This window comes from Palaemon carinicauda, chromosome 13 (assembly GCF_036898095.1).
Source record: "Palaemon carinicauda isolate YSFRI2023 chromosome 13, ASM3689809v2, whole genome shotgun sequence".
Taxonomy (NCBI): domain Eukaryota; kingdom Metazoa; phylum Arthropoda; class Malacostraca; order Decapoda; family Palaemonidae; genus Palaemon; species Palaemon carinicauda.
The window spans coordinates 145,254,816-145,272,118 of record NC_090737.1 but is presented as its reverse complement, the minus strand read 5'-3'; the positions used below and the strand labels follow the sequence as shown (position 1 = coordinate 145,272,118).

Below are 17,303 nucleotides of genomic sequence, written 5' to 3'. Positions count from 1 at the left end.
CAACAAATCTTAGAGCGTCTCATGGCCAGCCTGCGGGGAGAGTCTACTAGATTTGAGAAGTCGCCCTGGGCAGAGGCAGGAACTCCCAAGCCGAGAACTTCTCCCGTGGCATACCAGACGCTCGATCTGGAAGAGAGTCTCGCAGGGGGAAACGTAAAAGCTGTCTTCCCAAGGTTCTTTTTGGACTGCATCCAATCCCCTAAAACTCGTAAAGCTCTCTTGGACGAGCGGGCGAGGACGAGTTTCGTGAAGGCAGGCGCTGATGACTGCGTGCATAAAGCGAACTCAGACGGAGGAGAGCGTGGAGCCGCAGGCACAAACTGATCAGGAAACATCTCCTTGAACAAAGCAAGAACTTTTCTAAAGTCCAAGGAGGGTTGCGTGGTCTTGGGTTCGTCGATGTCCGTATGCGGGTCGTCAATGTGTGCAGCGTCGTCATCATCAGAGAGTCCATCATCTGAAAACTGAGGAGGAAGCGGCAAAGGAGTAGCAATCGGCTGGTCAGCTGAGTCCGGCAGCACGGGTGCATGCGTGACTGAACCGGACGCAACGTCATGGAACTGTTGCCCAGTCTGTGAACTGGCAACAACCATAGCAGCGCGGGGGCGCAAAGCGTCTACTCCAGACTGTCTAGTCTGCTGTGGGCGAGTAGTGGTAACCACACTGGGTTGCGGAGGTTGACGCACCGCGTCAAAACAAAACAACTTAGGTTGTTGTTGTAACTCGCGAACGTCAACGGAAGACTCCGTGCGTCGCTGAACGTCAACATGCGGCTGGCAGGGTACACTGGAACGCATGGGTGGCGGGACTCTCACAGCTGGAGTGCGGGAGAAGGTAGCCTCAGCGTCCACTGGACGCACAACCGTGGGTGGTTGTAGGCTAGAGGTTGGTGCAGCGTCAACCTTCTCCGCACGAAAGTCCTGCATCAATGACGTTAACTGTGACTGCATGGTCTGCAGCAAAGACCACTTAGGGTCTACAGTAGCAGGTGCGGCAACAGACGGTGTTACTGCCTGATGCGGTACCGCTTTGCCTCTCTTAGGAGGTGTGCAATCATCGGAAGACTGCAGCGAGTCCAAACTGACCCAGTGGCTACAACTGGGCCGTTGGACTTGCGCGGAAGGGACCGACTTGCGCTTAAGAGGCCGCGAGACCTTGGTCCATGGTTTCTTTCGAGAAACCTCTTCCGCAGACGAGGAATAAATGGGCTCTCTCGTCTTCGTGTGGGTGGGGCGATCTTGGTTAGATACGTCCGAAACCACGGAGGGAACGTCTGTTCGCTGATTAAAGCCTCTCGAACCCTTTGGTCGTACGACATTGCTTCTCCCCTGGGCTTGGGAGCTTGCAAGAGGTCCCGGACTGGGAGGACGACAGGCACGAACAGACGAACCCTCAAGCGCAACACTATCTACAACACTTTCCACAACACTACCACTCACTTTGTCACTACCCACTGCACTCTTACACTTCAACTCCTTGACGTCTGCCATGAGTTGGTTACGGTCACTCGCCAATGACTCGACTCTCTCACCCAGAGCCTGGATGGCACGCATCATATCTGCCATCGAAGGTTGTTGAGTGCTAGAAGGGGGATCAGGAGCAACCACTACAGGGGAAGGAATAGGTTGTGGGGCATGAGGAGAGGAAAAATCAACGGAGCGAGATGAATTTCTCCTGACCCTATCTCTCTCTAGCCTACGTGTGTATTTCTGGAATTCGATGAAATCGAATTCCGAAAGCCCAACGCATTCCTCACATCGATCTTCCAATTGACAGGTTTTATCCCGACAATTGGAACAAACGGTGTGAGGATCGATAGAGGCCTTCGGAAGACGCCTAGAACAGTCCCTAGCATTACATTTCCTGAATTTAGGGACTTGAGAAGGGTCAGCCATTTTGAATTAGTCAAAGGGGAATTCACCAAAGTCGTCAACAAATAATCCAAAATCAATAAAAGAATGCAAGGATGTATTGAAGATAACGTCTGCAAAGCGAAAGCTCAAAACTAGAAATGTGTACTTCACCAAAATATGTGAAAACCAATCCAGTAAGCAACAGCGAATTTAGTAGGTCTTGCCGGTGGCACGACAGAGAGAAAATTGAGTTCTGTGTTTACATTGAGTACTGAGTACCTGCTCGACAGATGGCGCTGTTGAAGTACACCCCCTACCTGCATAGCGATCGCTGGCAGATTTTGAACGTAGAGTTTTTCTGTCGGGCAGCAGAGCTGCAGCTTATATAATCACCGGCTAAGTTTAATATTGAAAATTTATGTTTGAGCCTAGTTTCATGTGAAAGAGGTAAGCAGATTGTTATTTAAACATAGGTGTATTCTACTTTTAAGGAATATCCAAAGTGGTCTGAATAATTTTCACTGTATGGTACTCACTCTGTGTCATTAATGTTTGGCATATATCTAGATGTAATTGGAATCAGAATAGGAATTTTCCCATCGTATGCTATACAGATGGTACCAAACTTGCAAACATTTGGAGATACAAACACAAATCCAACTGAAGATAAAGAAATACTGTAATAAAACAATATCATATCATTTAATACAGTAGGCAAAACAACATTTGTAATAACCTGATATCTATTTCATATGAAACCCAACTATTTGTTAACTTTTCCAGCATGAAATCATAGTCATGGGATTCAGGTTAGGCCTACCCTAGTGCAAAACATAACAAAATTCGGCTCACAAACAGCCTGTTGGAACCTATTAAGTTTGTAAGTTCAGGACCTCCTAAAATGGGAAATGAAGTTTTTTGTCGGTGACAAATACCTTTCAGTTTCGCATGGTAAGTATTGCTTACATCTAATGTAACACATAGTCAAGTTTCACTTGATTGTTCTTCATAATTTGACATTTTACAGGTTTGGGTTTAGTGAAGGATTTTCTGCTGGTTAAGTATTCCTTGCTTTTATTTTGCTGAAATTTTACTTTATTTTCAGCTCTACTAGGGCAAAAAGACAGGCCACAAATCAAAGATTAGATGGAGAAAACAATATGTTCTGAGGTGGAAGCTAAGCTCCTGGCAGTAGCGAAAGGTTACTACCCCCAGCACACTCACTAGCTCTACCACTTTTAATTTGGCCTTTATAGAGAGCAAACATACTCTGCTGCCTCTCTGTTTTTTGTTCACCAGCTGTTCTATCTTTGTTTTCTTTGTCTAATTTCAGGTGTGACTGCACTGTTTTCCAAGAAAGCAGCAGGTGGTCTTTCCTTCATGAATTACCTCCTTCAGAGTGAGTCAGCAATATGGACATCAGGGGAGGTTCATGGGGATAAACTGAATTTGGATAATTTTTGTTATTTCTATACTCACCTGGTGTTCATATACAGTACATAACCATCCTTCTCCCCACTAAGTAATGGGGTTTAGAGGATATGATATTAGTTTTGACACCAAGACTGAATAGCGTTGACATTAACCACCAGATGTTACCTTGGTGGGCAAGTGGCATGGCCTCTTGAAGGGAAGAAAACAAGAAATTCTTAGTTTTTTGGGGTAATGTCAAAATTTAGTCAACTTCGTGGACAAAGCAGTATGAGCGCCAGGTGAGAATAGTAGTTTCATAAAATAAAATTCTATTTTCCTATCTAAGGTAAACTACAGTAATTCTATATATTCTAGTTAATACACTTATCAAAAGTATAACAAATTACACTCCGGGTAAAACATACAACAACAGTAGGCATAAGTATTCAATGGGTAAAACATAAAACAAAAGTAGGCATGAGTATACAATGGGTAAAACATAAAACAAAAGTAGGCATAAGTATACGATGGGTAAAACATAAAACTAAAGTAGGCACAAGTAACTTCATAGTTGATAGCCTAAGACCGACAATTTTTACACTAAGCCTTACATTAATTTATCTAAAAGTAGCAAGATTTGGATCAAAGGAGTATTTCCATGAGAATACTTATTTGGCACAAATAAAAAATATTTTTTTCTAAATAAGTAATTTTTATAGTATATAGTAGTTTAATTAAAATATCATAGCATTAATACAATTCAGTTTTAAATATAGATACAATATTCTATATACAATATATAAAAAAAAATTACCATTGCTCATACAAATATAGATAATCTGTCACTTAATTACATTGCAGTTCCATTTTAAACTTTTCCTCAAATGCTATGTTAAATAAGAAGTGTAATATTTGAAATTACTGTAAAATTGATATACATTTGTATTTTAAAATGATCTATATACTTCAGAATGATCAATATTTCAAAAAACAAAATTTCAACAATACACAATTCATTCATAAAAACTCTACTGCCAAGACTTGATTTTAATCATCATCATCGTCGTCATCATCATCCTCATCATCATCATCATCATCATCATTACCATGAAAGACAGATTTCTTATTTGCAGCTGATGGCCTACTAGGTTCAGATTTGTTACTTGGAGCTGTAGACTGACCTAGTAAAGATAAGAGAGGAATATTGGACCCACCCTCTTTTTCTGAATTAACGATACCCTGTGTGAACCGGTTACTTGTAGGATGATTAGGTAAATTTTGAGATGCGGTGCCGATGTGGAGAACTTCGAAGTCTGGTATCATATTTACATGGCCATTGTTACCACCTAATGGAGAACAACCATTGGGGGAGACTGCTTCATAGTAAGTAGGTGGTGGCTCAGGAATTACAGCCACATTGAGTGCCAAAGGATTAAGAACTGGCCGACCTTCTAGGGCTGGATTGCCTATGCCATAATGGTAGGCATCTCTATTACCCTGTTTCCAGCAGTACTGACGTGGAGGTAGATAGCCGAATCTGAAGCCATCTTGTGGATGGATGGGATAGTTATGGTGGTTAGAGGAATTTGGAATAGGAGGAGGAATGGATGGGGGCTGCTTTAATGTTAATGACTGAGATGGCGGATGCATTGTTAGGGGAATAGAAGACTGAGAAGTTAGTTTCCCTGGAGTCATATTAGACTTGACTGTCATGTCATGCTGTAACTGGAGGTGGTAAGGGGAGCTTGAGGCAGCTTGCCAGTTTGACCATATATCTGGAATGCAAAAGTTATAATTAATGAACACAAAAGATCAAATGTTCAAAATAAAATTTATGATGCCATTCTTATGTTGAACACAAGAACCAAAATTTTAAAAATAAAATTATAGAAGCTCAAATTGAATTACATAAGCTTTGCATGGGCAGTTTGATTAAAAAAAACTAAAAACTAGTAGTCCCTTCACTATTTCCTGTTTGGCACCACCTGGACTAGAGAGCTGCCGAGTAACTAATCATCTCTAATATAATCTAAAATCCAAAAGATTCATTAGAACTTATTAAAACTAGTTACATGCATCCTTATTATCATCAGTATTATGAATACACAAAAAAATATTGAGGAATATCAAACAAATTAATTTGGTGGCAGCGTGTTTGGTTAGTTTCCACTGCTGTGTACTACGTTATTTTTCAATTTGAAATAATAAACTTCATTTAAAAGCAAATTATTCAAGCTTATGATAAAAGGAACTGAACTCTACAAATTTTACCTTTACTGTATTTCATAGAGAAAAAAATATTGGGATCTTTCCTTATGTCTTTTTCTTCTTTCCTACTGTTATCCTTCCATTAAGGGGACAGTTGCCTAATGAGCTCTTCAATGCCTTCCATCAAAGGTATTTTCTTCCACCAAAATTCTTCTCTCCATATCAACCTTCATCTTATCTCACCATCTAATTCTCTGCTTTCCTCTTGATCTTCACCCCTACCAGGTTCCTCCCAACCCCTCACTCACTCCCCCTCCATCATCCATCCTCATCATGTGCCACCCATCTCACTTGAGACACTCTTATCATCTCTGCAATCTTTATAACACCTGCCATTCTTCTTCCTTCATAATTTTCTCATCTTTCATGCAACGATATTCCCATAATCCACCTCAGCATTCACATCTGTGTTCTCTCAAACTTTGCTTCCTCTTTTTATCTTAAAGCCCCTATTCTTGATCCATACGTTAACACCGGTCTTATTACTGTGCTATACATCTTGACTTTTAACCCTGATTGGCATTTTGTTATCACATACCACTCCCACTACCTCCCTCCATTACCCCAAGGCTGCTTTTATCCTATTCTCAACTTCAGCTTCACATCCTCCCTCCCAATTTACAGTAGATCCCAAGTATCTAAATTGTTCCACCTATTTTGTAATAGAACCTCTACTTTCATTTACGTCTATCCTGTCCCTACTCTCCTTACTGCTAACGATAATCTCAGTCTTATCCACATCTACCCTTAAGCCACCCCTCTCCAAAGTCTCCCACTACAACCCTTCTCAGTACGTCTTCTTCATTTTCAGTAGTAAGCACCAAATCATTTGCATATAGCAACTCCCACAACTCTTCATTTCTGATCTCTTCACTTAACACCTCCATGACCAGCAGAAATAAAAAAGGGTTTAGGGGAGCCAGCCAGCCAATGCTTTGTTTTAAGGACATGACTTCAACGTTCATACCACTTAATAGGGTGACTTGGAACATCTCCAAACCGTATATAATTTTCACCTTGACCTTTGGTTTTGTGATGCCAGTGAGATCTATCCCCCCAAAAAGTTTTCAAATTCTATCTCCTCCCTTGATACTTAATATTACAACCTGTGATTACTGTTCTACTATATATACACCTGATGTAGATGTAGACCTCAAACTAAATGAAGACTTTTTTTCTTTTATTAAAGTAATTTTCTTACTAGGTATGAATTTTTTCATTATGGCAAAAAAAAATAAACCCTAAAAATCAGGGAAAAAGAAAGAAAAACTTAAACAAAAATGGGAAAAAGGGGATTATTTCACTGTTCTATATTGTCTTTCCAAATTATATACCAAATTTCAATGCTATATCTTTAAAACTACAGGTGAAGACAAAATTTGGAGGTCAGTAAGTATAGTTTTGAGAAATGGCCGTTCAAAGTTTTTCATTGCATTTTTACAAAGAAAATATTAATAAATCACGATTATGAATTTTATATACCTTTTGGGGTATTAATACATCAAAACCTTGTTTTTTATCACAATTTAATCATAAGTGAAGATCCCTTGGCCAATATCTTGCTTCTTTAGGCTACTGGTCCCTCTTGCCTTTTCCTGTGTCAAGGTATACTCTCTCTCCTTCACTGGCTCCACTAATATTGCTGATATAATGCGAATATTAGAGCAAATTTTCTTCTTTTGTATATTAGCAAGATATGTTGATTGTCTTTTCCTCTTTGAAATCATGAAATTCTTGCCGAAACAAGGGAAGCAGATGTAAAAGCAAGTGAAAGTCAGGTCAAACTCAAATGTTTTGCATTTTTTACAAAGAAAATATTAATAAGTCATGATTATCATAAATTTCATATTCTTTTTTGGGTATTAATAAATAAAAACTAGGATGTTCATCAAAATTCAATCATAAATAAAGATTCCTTTGCCCAATATCTTGCTTCTTTAGGTTCCCGGTCCCCTCCTGCCTTCTCCTGTGCCTCTATCTCCTTAATTACCTGCCAATATCACCAATATTATGTGAATATTAGAGCAAATTTTCTTCTTCTATATGTTAGGGAGATGTTTTGATTGTCTTTCCTTCTTTGACATGATGAAATTCAAGCCAAAATAAAGAAAAAGAGACGTAAAAGCATGGGAAATGTCAAAGGAAAACTCAAACGTGTACTCTCTCCACAAGGTTTCTGCTCACGATCAAGAAGTAAGATAAGCTCTCCCTGTTTGGTGACTCAAAGAATGTCTATAGATGCCATTGCTCACAATTTGTTTGATATTAAAATACTGTACAATAATTATCAAAATTTATGATAATAGTAGAAATACTGTACTGCATTTGTTATATGGATCAACGTTTAAGACTTGTTGAGTTACTTTTACTAATTACCTTATTGCTATGAAAGTAAGAAGGATTTTGACAAATTATTTTGTATACGCATTCTCCATTGCCATAAAAAGCTCAAATTTGTTCCAGATTTTGCATTTTTCTCCCTATACCCTTATATATTACCTTACTGGCCAGCCCCCTTAATACTGATACCAGGTGTAATCCATCACTAACTTCAAAGGTTTCCATAACCTTAACTGATCTTATTACTTTTGTTCCTGTTCTTTTGTACATCATCTGAATCATTCTTACCAACTTTTCTGGGACTTTCCTCTTCCTCATCATATCAGCAATCAAATACAAAAATATTTTCATCATACATTTTATATTATCAAATATTACAAATATATACAGTACTGTACTGGACATATTTAGAGCCTCATAATGACTTTCATCAGTAATGTCTTTATACAGTATGAGTATGACCTGATCTGACAAACTTGGTGCCAAATAGTTTGCAGGTGGTGTTGTGTATTTGTGTGGTTTTTCATTACTGTTTTACTATCATTACAATTACTATTATCATACAGGACAGTATCATGATATTACTACAATACTGTATACAAAAGTAGGCCCTTGAGTTATGATGGTCTAATCTTACAATATTATGTGGATACAGTGCATCTCCCATAAGCCATTAAAAAATGGTATTTCAAATTCTTACGTTTGCGCTGCTAATACAAATGAATAGACTAGTTTCCAAAAGTGCTGAGAACCAATATTCCATTTTGGTGATGGAAGAAAACAGCATATGAATGTCCTCAAGTTACCATAGGCTCTCTTCTTTGTGCACGTCATTCTGGATTTTTGTTTCCGCTATGCTTTTCAGATAAATTTCTGCCATTAATTTTAGCTCTTCATTGGGGCTCCCAAGTATAAGACAGATGATGGCAGAGCATCAAAGAAAAAGAAAGCCATCACCGCAGAAGTGAAGCTAAGAGATACTTTGATTGTGAAACGGGTAGATGGAAAATCGCCAGCAAGTATTAGCTGCTTGTTCAAAATTAGATGTTAGACTATTCTGATGATTAACAAGGATAAAGATCATATCCTTAATCACATGAAGGAATCTGTTCCTATAAAATTACGAAGCAGCATAATGTCACATTATTGAGATAGACAGATTGTTAGTTTTTTTATTGGAAGAACAGTCATCATTGTACCCCAGGCAGTTTTATGGCTATTTCCGAGTAAGCAAAAAGATTGCTTGACACACTGACCAAAGAAAAGAGGGAATGGAGTGAAAGTGAAAAGCTTGTAGGCAGTAGGGGTTGATTCATGTAGTTAAAGAAACAAGCAGATTATCATAACATTATAATCAAATGTGAAGTTGCTATAAGAGGTTCTTCTCACATTTGTTGGAGAATTGGCAATTTCACTTGGGTAGGTAAATATGTTTGTGGTAACCCAAGTCTTACTGGTAACTGCCAGATTTCTATAGCTTCCATACATTATCTGAACGTCTATAGAGGTAAATAGAACTTTGGGTTACGAGTAACTTTGAATATGAGCAAATCAGGATACAAGCATACAAATTTGAATTGGGTCACGAGTATTGCATAAATCTTTGAGTAAATATTTTGGGCCATATGGGCATTTTTTTGTGGAGAAGTACAACATAAATAGCACGAAATGTCATGAGGTGCCCATATGCTACACAGTTTTCACATGATTTTTACCTCATTTTCATGCCATTTTATAGAAAAGGCAAAACTACTCTACTGTATATGGTATGTCTTCTCTTAAGTATTAAAATTAAAAGGTACATAATTTGCTCTGAATTAACATGTTACCTATGTCAAATGGTGCTAGATAAAATATACAACTGTCCAACTAACCAATATTAGTGAACCTGAAAAATGGGCTATTTTAATTTTTATGCAACATAATTGAAGTATACATGTATTTAAAAAAAAATGTCAACCACTAGATATTTGATCAAATTCATTAAAATACATAAATTTATAGCTAATATGCTGATAAGAAATTATTGTAAATGACCATACTCAGAGAATTTGGAAAATTTTAAAACTTACATGACTGGTGCTTCTCCAAATCATTGAAGACTTCTGCCATCTCTGGTCGCCTACTAGCAAATGGTCGCACACAACGCTAGGGAAAATATAATTTTGGTAAAATGTTTTGGCAAATGTTAAACAAATAATAAACATTGTATTAAAATTAAAATGTTAAGTATTAAAATTTTTTAGAATTTATGGTTTAAAGCTATAAACTATGGATTGAAAACAGTGATGACTTTGAATTCCAAGCTATTGTATTAAAAACTATTCCTTTAATAAAAATAGTTATAATTTGGGATTTAAAGCTATTAAAAGCTATACCCTTAAAACAAATAGTTATGATTTGTGATTCCAAGCTACTGCATTAAGAACTCTATGCAATCAAAAGAATAAATTTTAAAAGCAATTTGTATATTTCCTAGTTATACAAACCAGAGTACTTTGAAATAGGGATTGGTCTTTAGTGGCAATGGAGCAGCCAATGAGAGGTGGTGTGAGGGGGAAGCCCTGCCCACCTGCCTGTCACACAATAGTAATTTTGCCATTAGGTATAGGATTAATAGGGATAGCCGAAGTGGGAAATTTATAATTCAAAGGTCTCGGGTCTGTACAGCTAAGAACAATAAAAATTGCTTTTAAAATCTCTTTGTTCCAACAGGTATACAAACCTTTCATCCTTTAAAATAGGGAGATTAACTCATTCATGGGAAGTAGTCCTATATAACCAAACTGGAAGGTTGTTTCTTTTATGGATACGACATCCTTCCAGGTCCATATGGGAGCAAAGTTGACTCTAACAACCTCCTAACAGTTAATTACAGGAATGTGGGAGCTGTTAGAGCCTCAGTCAGTACTGGCTTAAAAGGAAGCCTGTACTAGTACATGGAAAACCTATCTCGTAACAGGCAGATGATGTCGGCAGTGTTAAACAAGGCACACCAAGATAAATTTTTGCAAGAAAATGACCCATACTCCTTGCCAGAAGGATAGAGGAGTTTTTTCTTGGTAGAATTAGATTTTCTAATTAATATTTGTGACTTTTGAATATCTGGTGGATAAAATTGCCATTGTATCAAGTTGTTGCATTTTAAAAACTTTTTAAAAATTAACCCCATCCCATACACACAATAATGCTCATCAAATGGAAAAAAAACTAGATAATCACCATTTGAGTTCCTGCAAAACAAAGCTTAAATAATGTTTCTATTCTATATGTGTATGAATCGTATTGATGAGGTTATGGTTAATGTAATACTGTATTGAACACTATTATCAAGATGGAACACGCAAAATGCTAAATAAACATGAAAAGCATCACAATTATATTTAAACTTTGAGAAGGCCTAATTGAAAAAAAAATTACAAAAGGCCAACACAATAAAGCACAATAAAGTTACAATACAAAAAACTGTGACAAATTTGAAAGTAATTTGTATTCTCCCTAATTAAACAAACCTGAAGTCTTTACAATGGATATAAGTTTTCAGCATAGCTGGAATCTAGCCATAAAATTTTACACGAGGTGTCAATAACACACTGCTAGTTAACGGGGGTAATGAGGGGTAGACCAGCCACCCTGCTCTCACACTCACCAAGTGAGATCCCTCACTTTTGATTGCAGGCAGGACTTCATTTGAGGATAGGTGATGGCAGAACAAGTATGAATAAAGAGCTCAGGTTTGTATAGGAAATTACAAAATACTTCCAAATTTGTCAGTTGTTCCTACACGTATACATACCCTTCGCTCTTTACTATGGAGACTTGCCCTTTGGTGGGTGGAAGTCCAAATTCCAACAGGTGGGAAAACTTGACCTGCGTTAAAGTTCTGAGCTCGTAAAAAGTGTGAAAGTTACCCTGAGACCACGTAAAATTTCAGTCTAGTAAAGCTGGGGAGTTTAACAGCCTGAGCAATCATGGTGAATGCATGGATACAAGCACTGTGACTTAAGTGATAATAACCACCTTAAACTTAAACAAAGCACAACTCCCCCTCAAAGAGAGATTGGGGACATAGCAAAATATATGCAATATTTAAGACCACACAAGAGAAAATGGTTCTTACCCACAGTCGGAGGTAGTCTAGCTTGCAGAGTCCTCCGGATGCTGTGACTCAAGAAAGGGAAAGATAAAGGAAGAAAAGGCCAATCATTCTATCTATTCATCACAGATTTATGCTGGGTAACATCTGCCCTAGAACGACTGCTACTAGTCCTGTACGGGAGCTGAGGTAGCTAAATCACTTGTCAAGTGGCCACCACAGGTCTCAGATTAGATGTATCCAGGCCCGGTAGGTTATGCTGTAGTGGTTTGCGGACTGTGGTCAGATGTAGCATGCACAGACTGTCTAGTGTCCGAATGCCGACCACACTCCAACCTTCACTACACAAAAAGAATAAACGGTGGAATACCAAGAAATCTGGGCAAAAGGTAAACAGTCAAGAGAACTGGGCACCACCCCTCGATATTTTATACTGGGCAAGGGGACCCAGCTAGAACCTCAAATTTCTCTATTTTCTTTTCTTGGGTTCCCCGTCTCTCTCCAGTGTTATGCACGGAGTCCTAAATAAGAGGAGAAGTATACTTTCAAGGCAAGATCTCTTCAAGCTTAATTAAACTTTAAAAACATTAGGAGAAAGGAAAAAATGTAAATTAACTCTAGGCTGGTGACAGGACACAGGGTGAGTGGAACTATATTGAAAGAAAAAAAATTATTACACTAATGAAAGAGAAAAAATGGTTGACAAATACATGAATAATAGAATTTCTATCGCAAGAAAAAACTAGTATCCCTCATTTCAGTCCTACAATAACTAGACTAAAATATGATAGGTAAAAACCCCACAAAAAACAAAAAAATGCCCACGCATTGGACATTTCTGGGTCGAACTGTGACGGCCGGTGAAAAGGGTCCTTCTTTACACTTTTCTGATATAAACCTTCCAAATATACCAGAGAAAGATAAAAGCATGGAATGCAGAGGTTACTACCCTCGCGCGAGCACCTTGTGGGTGTCGTGTATAAAGCAGGGGCGTGTGAAAACCACTATTCACAGGCTGTCTTCCATTTAGATAATTCCTCCATCAAAGGGAAGGGCCGTAACAGAGGCCCCAGATACCGCACTTGAGCCACTCCACCGACGCCCGACGCGAGCGCCCTCTGAGACATCCTTCTGTTTTGGACTTGCTAGCTTGGTCTTAGATTTTTGTGTTCTCGGTGTTTTCACGTTTCGTGGATTATTTTCATCATGGCCGAAGCTCCAACTTCACCAATACCAATGTTAAGTACCATAGTTTGTTTTGACAGCTTTTTGCAGTACCGGGCAGTTGTACTCTTCCCAGTATTGTGTTGTTTTTTATTTCGACCGGCTTGGCCTTCCGCGGTGTCGGCAGCCATTGTTGTTTTGATTTGCCTCGCTGGGAATTTCATGTTAGTCTTGCCCATTTGGTACGCTGTCAGTTAGGTTCTTGGTTAAGTCACTGGCCTTACGCCTTTTTGAACCATTATTATTATTATTTCCTATGGTACTTTTTGCTAGCAAGTCAAGTCTGGACGAACAAGAATAGCGTTCTGGCTTTATTAGAGTTTAGTACCCGCCCTGAGAGGTGTTCGTCAGTGGACTATATCCTTTTAAATTTTGTTAACGCAGACGTTATTCTTCGTTCGTAGTCTTGTATTTGATGTTACAATTTTATTGTTATATTTATATCATATTATAGTGTGCTTAATTAGGTTCTTTATAGTGTAACCACAAGAGCGAGAGCATGGAGTTCTCGTTTTCTGTCGCTACAGTCATGAGTTACCCTTTCTCTCGTTTTCTTTCTTAGCCTCGAGTAGGAGAGGTGGATTTCCCGTTTTCCGTTTTATACGATCACGGGTTCTCCCTCCCCCCTCTCCCTCTACGGGTATATGATATTTCACAATTTATTTTATTATGTGGTTACTGTTAATATAGCTAGCGTTATTAATAGGTCCTGTTCGTGTGTGAGTCATTGTTTTGGGCCAGCTTTATGACGCCACCTGTTCCCCTCGTAGTTCCGTCCTCTCCCCGCTACGGCTTGGGAGTAGGATCTGAACATTCATCCACTCCGCCTTGATTTCTACTCCGCCATGAGGGATACTCATTGAAATTGGAACCTATAGTTATATATCATTTGGAGTGCAACCCTCTGGCAGGGCCTCATCCCCCCGGTGGTCCCTTGCACCTAGACTCCGGCTACGGCCATATCCACACAAAATATTCATTATTAATCACAACTTATTTATTCCGGACCTTTCACCGGAGCTCCGGCTTCACCGGAGATCACCAATACGCTTAGCAATGATGTTAGCATTAGCTTTTAGCTACTGCTTGTATTTTATAATTTATTTGGTTACGGGCCTATCACTGAATCCTCGACCCTGTCGGAGGTTCCGCAGCTTACATTAATTTATTTTATTCTTATTTTAATAATGTTTATAGTGATACGGACTCATTATAGATTGCTCCGGCACACTCTGGTGCAGAAAAATTTTATATTTAAAATATTTTAATATGGAGCTCCGGCTCTCATTCATTGAACCATTCTATGCACACATATCTAATGCTATCTAGACTCTGTTAGTAGATCTTAATCCCTTACCAGAGTCTCAAGGAACATCCAGACTTATGTCTCCTTTCTTTTACAGAAGGTCCGCTGCGCTGCCAAGGGCTGCCCCGCCTCTTTCAACGATCCCGTTGGACATGACCTCTGCCGGTCGCATGCACATTGCGCTATCTCCTTTATTCGGGAGCCGGGACAAGCCCCATACATGGTGTGGTTCCCGGAATCGTGCACGCTCTGTTACGAGTTGTCCTCCTTACTCCTGAACGATGACGTAAGTTGGTTTTCGTTTTGTTCCTTTTATCCTTTGGCGATGATTTAATTTGTTCCTTAATTATGTATACATCGCTTATTTCAGAGATCGATCCTTCTCCTTCATCACTAATCCCCTCACCTCTTTCAGGCTGATGATGAATCTCTTAGGTCGGCAAGAGCTGCTCTTTGTCCTTGGGTGTCGGGCTTCGGCAGGAATGCTCCGTCTGGCGCACCCTATCTCCTCGACGGAGACATGGCCTCCCGACTATTCCCAGGCTCTACCACTGCAGCAGTCACTCCGGAGGCGGCTGCCCCTTTAATTGAAGCGGTCAGAGCGACCATCCCCACGGAAGACGAATCTCTATTATCGGGGGATGTGTCGGCTCTGGATTTAGACATCGAGCCCATGGACGAGCAGGTAGGTGGTGTCGAGTTGGTGGAAACTTTTTTATCTCCTACTCCTTCTTCTACCTCTTCCTTTTTCAGCTTTGATAAGCCTACGGCTTCTCCTCGGGATCCCTCCGTCCCCATACGACCCAAGGTGAAGCCACTCCGTAATTATAAGTCAATGCCTAGTTCAGCTTCGCTATTGTCTACGTCACCGGTCCCCGGACCATCGACTGCTCCTGATATCCCTGGTACTTCTCATAAAACCATAACTTCTAAGAAGTCGAAGTCCGCCAAGTCCAAGGCTTCGTCGGCGGGTGGTTCTCAGGAACCCTCCTTATCCGTCAACTTAATCAGGGATATGATTAAAGAACAAATTCAGCAACACTCTGGGGCTATGACGGAGCTAAAAGATATGGTGGCGAATCTGATCCGCTCCGGAACTCAGATTCCTCCGCCTTCAGCCCCAGACGCGTCGAAGTTACCCTTCTTCGATAAAAACAACCCTTGGAGGTTTGCCTTGCATGCTCCTTACTTAGATGGTACCCTAACTCAAGATAGCATAGGAACCCGCCCTCTAGAGGACCTAGAATTCTACCCCACGGGGCTAGAATTCCCATTCAACGGCTTCGTCCGTTTGAAGGAGCATGCCTTGGTTAGAATGGACAAGGCACCGAAGGAAACGGTGATATTTCTAAAAGAACAGGCCCAAGCTGTCTGGGCCAGGACTCTAGCAGAATGGGGGTGTACCAACTCCAAGCTCACTCCACACAAAGGTGCCTACACTATTTTTACAACGGCATCGTCCATTACCTTGCCACTTATAGATAAAGTGACAGATCTGACAATACAGGCCGTCAAGGAAGGCTCTGCCATGCCGGCTCTCAAAGAGACGGACCCCACCTCAATGCTCATTCCGAGTACCTCTGCCACCTGGGATGACGCTTCTTCTACCTTCACGGTAGTGAAGCTAGACCCAGACTGCGCCTCTACTCTTTTTTTCTGAGAAGCTTCCCAGATTACTAGAGAATCTTCTCAAGACCGAGTTCGAGGCACGTAATAGGTTAGCAAGGTCCCTCCACTCCATCACCTCCATAGAGTCCCTAGCCTCTGTTTACCCGAATGAAACTTTGTTCAGGGTTTTCACAAAGAACCTGCTTCTGTCCTACCAAGTTGACCTCCACGACTTCTGGTCGGCTCGGGTTAGCTGCAGGAAATACGTTCTGTCTGAGGCTTCTATCAGACATGAACCAAACAGGCTGATAGCGTCCTCCTGCTGGGGTAAGAACCTATTCCCTCAGGATGAAGTTAATAAAGTTCTTCAGGACGCTGCGAGGGCAAACCAAAATTTGCAAGTAAGGTGGGGCCTCACCACCAAAAGGAAGATCGAATCCCACAAACAAACTTTCTTCAAGAAAAAGCAGAGATTTACCCCTTACAAGACGAACCGGGGTCACTACCACCAATCGGCAGTTCCCCACACGTCAACACAGTCTTCCTCTGCTTCGACTTCTCAGCAACCGGCTCTTCCTCAACAGGTGGTCTACCTCACTGCTCCCCCAGGTACACAACCCAACCCCATGTCTTCTTGGATGTCCTCCGCTGCATACAACCCTAGCTACGAACCCTCCGGTTCCTTTCGTGGACACCAGAGAGGAAACTACAGAGGTAGAGGACAGTTCCGCCATCGAGGCGGACCTAGATCAAGGGGTGCCCGGGGAGGGAAGGGACCTAAATTCACTCCCTCGCAATGATGTGATCCCGGTAGGGGGGAGACTTTATCACTTTCGAGACCATTGGACCTTCAGTCCATGGGCTCACAGCATAATATCCAAAGGCTTGGGTTGGAAATGGTCACAGGGATCTCCACCTCCACTAGTGACCTTCTTCCAGAGACCCACTCCCATCCTGAAAGAGTACACCACAGAGTTACTCAAGAAGAAAGCAATCAAACGGGTTCGATCACTGAAATTCCAAGGCCGCCTATTTACAGTTACAAAGAAAGACTCGTCGGCGTTGAGAGTGGTTCTGGACTTGTCAAAACTAAACTCTTACATTCTCTGCGACAAGTTCCGTATGCTGACTATCTCTCAGGTACGGACCTTACTTTCCCGTGGGGCCGTCACCACCTCTATCGATCTTACCGACG

At 40.5% G+C, this 17,303-nt stretch overlaps 1 protein-coding gene across 1 annotated transcript in view; it reads right to left on the bottom strand.

Annotated features, from left to right (window-relative positions):
- Positions 1-2,254: 2,254 nt before the first annotated feature.
- Positions 2,255-17,303, bottom strand: part of LOC137652547 (uncharacterized) — a 504,806-nt gene continuing 489,757 nt past the window's right edge. Inside the window, exons 14-15 of the mRNA XM_068386031.1 lie at positions 9,947-10,022; positions 2,255-5,041 (exon numbers count right to left, since the gene is read on the bottom strand). Coding sequence (XP_068242132.1) covers positions 4,314-5,041; positions 9,947-10,022 — 804 coding nt within the window. The 3' untranslated portion in view covers positions 2,255-4,313. The remainder of the gene's footprint in view (positions 5,042-9,946; positions 10,023-17,303) is intronic.